Source organism: Pteropus medius, unplaced genomic scaffold, assembly GCF_902729225.1.
Source record: "Pteropus medius unplaced genomic scaffold, Ma_sr-lr_union100, whole genome shotgun sequence".
Lineage (NCBI taxonomy): Eukaryota > Metazoa > Chordata > Mammalia > Chiroptera > Pteropodidae > Pteropus > Pteropus medius.
Window position 1 is genome coordinate 1,439,593 of NW_024345483.1, and position 4,310 is coordinate 1,443,902.

The 4,310-nt window shown below is 47.1% G+C and overlaps 1 protein-coding gene across 1 annotated transcript in view; it reads left to right on the top strand.

The window, feature by feature from the left end:
- Positions 1 to 731: 731 nt before the first annotated feature.
- CRYM (crystallin mu) overlaps positions 732 to 4,310 on the top strand; it is a 14,479-nt gene continuing 10,900 nt past the window's right edge. Inside the window, exons 1-3 of the mRNA XM_039873951.1 lie at positions 732 to 977; positions 1,467 to 1,620; positions 3,468 to 3,530. Coding sequence (XP_039729885.1) covers positions 808 to 977; positions 1,467 to 1,620; positions 3,468 to 3,530 — 387 coding nt within the window. The 5' untranslated portion in view covers positions 732 to 807. The remainder of the gene's footprint in view (positions 978 to 1,466; positions 1,621 to 3,467; positions 3,531 to 4,310) is intronic.

Below are 4,310 nucleotides of genomic sequence, written 5' to 3' on the forward strand. Positions count from 1 at the left end.
CAAAAGCTTTCGCTTTTCCTACTAGTGATTTGGTGGCTGGGACTGCCTAGCATCCTGGATTACCTTCCTGTGTACATACTGTTTTATTTCCTTCTTTCAAGGATAAGAATCTTAAAGAAAAGACGTAAGCCTAAGTCTTCTTATGCATTGTGGCTCTTAGTGTGACCGAGGCCATTACCTCTTGTCCTGAGGACTTTTCCTTTTTAAAGGCGAGGTTAGATGAGTTACTTACACTTAGAGAAAATTGTGCAGTTTAAGAAATCCATGGCCTGGGATCTGAGGGTGGGAGTAGGAGGGAGGTTGAGAAACGAGACTCCAGATGGGGACAGAATCGAAAGAAAAATGTTTTTTAGACAACTTCCTCCTTTCACCTAATATCTCCTAGCAGAGGAAATAATTTAATAAAAAGGAGAGCCCCGCCAGCGTTTGCCTCTATCTACCCTGTCTCCTTCCCAAGCAGGACGACAGAGACAGCAAATAGAGAAATTGGTGGGAGGAGAGCAGATGGAGTGCCAAAACCCCTCGCAAGGACAATGAGTACAGCTAATTACAGGAACTGAGAAAAGGGACCCAAGAATACTAACTCGCAGCCCACCGCTTCACCTAAAATCCTGGGGAAGCGGTCGTTAGAGGGGACCCAGCAAACACCGCTGGTGGCGGAGGTGGGCGGAGACCGGCGTTGTTCCGCCCCCGTAGCTACGAGGTAACCAGTAGGCGGCACCGCAGAGCGGTGCACGTTCATATAGGGCGCAGCTCTGCGAACCCGGATAGTTGTACTCCGGCTGAGTTCAGAAGGAAGGCGGAGAGATGAGCTGGGCGCCAGCGTTCCTGAGTGCGGCCGAGGTGCAGAATCATCTTCGCAGCTCCAGCCTCCTCATCCCGCCCCTGGAGGCGGCTCTGGCCAACTTCTCCAGCGGTCTGAATGGAGGGGTTACGCAGCCGGTGCGCACCGTAGTGCCGGTGGCCAAGCACAACGGGTGAGTGAGGAAGGCCGGATGGAGAAACTGGAAAGGAGGAAGAGGAGGAGTGTGAAGGGAAGCAGGGGAGAAAACAAGAAAGGGCTTACCTAATCGCTGCTAACAGCAGCCGTCACCTAATATGTGTCTCCTCACCGTGACAAGGGGACGCTTTATAGGCGTTACCTTGTTTAATTCAATACACTCTCCTTATAGATAGGTGTTCATGTAGTCATTGTACTGTTGGGAAAACTGAGACTCAGAGAGGTTAAGCGACTTACCCGAGGTTATGAAGCTAGTAAGTGGGAGAACTGAAATGGTTTTTCTCATCCAGTGCCAGATTCATGAAGGTACTGTGCTTACTGCCTAAGGGAAGACCAGGGGAAGGGAGAGGGCCTCTAAGGCAGGGATGAGGAAGGAGAAAGGAAGGAGGAGAAAGGACGGTGCATGGGGACTTGACACCCCAGCATTGGTGGGAAGGGGTTGAAGCTTCTCCTTCTCTCCTTGTAGTTTCCTGGGGGTCATGCCCGTCTACAGTGCTGCAGAGGATGCCCTGACCACCAAGTTGGTCACCTTCTACGAGGGCCACAGCACCACCTCCAGTGTCCCCTCCCACCAGGCCACTGTGCTACTGTTTGAGCCAAGCAATGGCTCCCTTCTGGCGGTGAGCAACTCCCTGACTTGGGGTGGAGTGGGGCCCCTGGGCCCAGAGCCAGGCTGGGAAGTTATTCTCTGTGGGACGGGGGAAGTTTTAATTATGACCACACATGCTGCCCTCTGAGTGACTGGATACCAGTGATGGTGAAGGTTATCTGGGACCATGTGTCTGTTTCTAGGATTGCCTGAAGATGCATAACCCAGCACCAGAGCCCATTGCTGCTTCAAGTGTGTGACATTGTGGAAGTGACAATCTCATCATTCTTGTATATGTTCTCTTCCTATACCAGTTACTCCAAGTATATAGCTTGAACAAACCCAGTAGCCAAGGAAATGTTTATTTAGTGAATATCTATAACATGGAAGAAAAGGGGCGTTCTGTAATCCCTGGGAATCTTTTCTGAGGGTCTTTCCAGTGACTCGTTTAACATTTAATGATAGTATAAAAAAATAGTGGTAGCCCACATTTATTGAGCACTTTGTATATGTCAGGAACTCTTCGAAACGCTTCACGTGTATTGACTTTCTTAATACTTAGAACCACTCTATAAGATAAGTAATATTATTACCCTCATTTTGTAGATGAGGACACTGTGTCATAAGGAACTATGCCCAACTTACTCAGGTTTATGTAGTTAATAAGGCACATGGCTGGACTTCAGGCCTGCCTACTCTGTGTGAGTCCAGGACCCGTACTCTCTCACAACTATGCTCTGCTGCGTTTCTAACTGCCACTTGATGAGCACTTACTCTGTTCCAGGCAGGAGAAATTGATCTCATTCAATTTTGACAACATCCCTCTGTAGGAGTTTTTATTACACGCCCTCACCCAATTTCTGTTGACATCCCAGAGGCTCAGAGTAGTAGAGTCACTTTGTTTGAGGTCACACAGCAGTTTAGTAAAAGACCCAGGAATGCATGACTGTGGAGCTTGTACTCAACTCCTGTGCTCTGCACCCTTCAGGCTGGCTCTGATATTGGGCAGTTGACACCTCATTAGGGACAATCTCCTTCATTTCACCTGAACCTCCCCTGGACTCTTAGATCCTCCTTGTACTGAATTTTTGCCTCTCCAAGGAACGTGACTGTTCATTATTCCTCTGGGAAGAGTACCTAACTCTTCCCAACCTATACTCATCCAATGGAGATGACATCCATACTCCCTACCAACTGTGGCTTCCCAGGAAAGTGGGGCCAGCTCAGACTTTGCACCCAACTAAATGACAAGGCCTTAGATCCTTCCCGAATCTTCTCAGTAGTAAATGAGTTACTTCCTTGTCTGTAAAATGAGAATGCTGATACCATTTGGTGAGGATCAACAGAGATGAGAAACTTACAAATGGGAACAGCGCAAAGGATGGTGCTTATGATCAACCAGGTATAATTCAGAGTTACCTGAGGAGTTGTGAATACAAGGATGTCTGGATCCCACTTTGAGGGAGTCAGACTTGGTTAAGGGTCGCGTCTGAGCATCTGTATCTTCACAAATCTCCCAAAATGCATGGCAAGAGTTGAGAGCCACTGAGGTAGAGTTTCATGGCCCTTGCACAGATGTCAGATGACTTATTCCTCAAGTTCCTCCTTAATTTGGTATTTTGAGAAGCTTAAGAAAATGGGTGATTCTTGAGGATTTGCCATGGGCTAGGTGTTTTCATGTATGCCAGTGCATTTATTCCTCACAAAAACCCTCTGAATGGCTGGCATTATCTTTGTTTTTGTTTGTTTGTTTGTTTGTTTGTTTTACAGGTGAGGGAACTAGTGCTTAGAGATAAAGATATTCATTCAAAGTATTCATTCTCCACTTCAATAGTAGATAGGGTGGTCCTTTGCTTACACTCTGTCCTTTCCTCCAAGGTTATGGATGGAAATGTCATAACTGCAAAGAGAACAGCTGCAGTGTCTGCCATTGCCACCAAGGTAAGATTAGTGCTTGGCTGTGCTGTCAAGGTGAGCTGGTGGGTGGGGTTGTGTGTCAGTGTCTAACAGAGACATGAGGAACTTATTTTGGTCTTCCTTGGGACATAGCTGGAACTACATATGCCAAAATATGTGAGGTTAGGTGAGCTCAAGGCTTAGAAAACTGAGTGTGAAGTCTGGGGGAGGACACGAGGTCTGGGAACGCTGGTTCATGAGGCCTAAGCAGGAAGGAAATGTGCTGATATAGGAGAGGGTTGTGTGTTATTAAGGTCTTCTAAATATAAGATGAGGAGGGAAGAATGTGAGGATTAACCGGGTTACTGTATAGGAAGGGAGTAGACTAAGTATGCACTTTGATGAACTGGTTTTTTAAAATTACTTGCAGACCCAACTCAGACCTAGATAATGAACAGGCTCCTTGAGAAATGTTTGCTGGTAACAGGGTCATGGCGGCTCTACCAGTATTGCCTTACAGTGGCAAAGACTCTGGTCTTTTCCAAAATAATTTCCAATCTATTGTTTTGACTTACCTTTGCATTTCAGTGAGGAAGGCAGAGCGAGCATTATTGGCCTCACTCAGTGCACAAGGAAATGGAGACTGTGGTTTCCTGAAGTTGCAGACCAGGTAGCTGAGGTCTTCCGAGGCTGCCTGATCTTCTCGTCCCAGATTGGCGGTTTCCAACCCAAGCTATGCAGCAGCAGCATCTGGGGATTTTTTTTTTTAAATTCAGATTCCCAAAACCACTGAATCAAAATCTCTGAGGGTGGGGTCCAAGAACT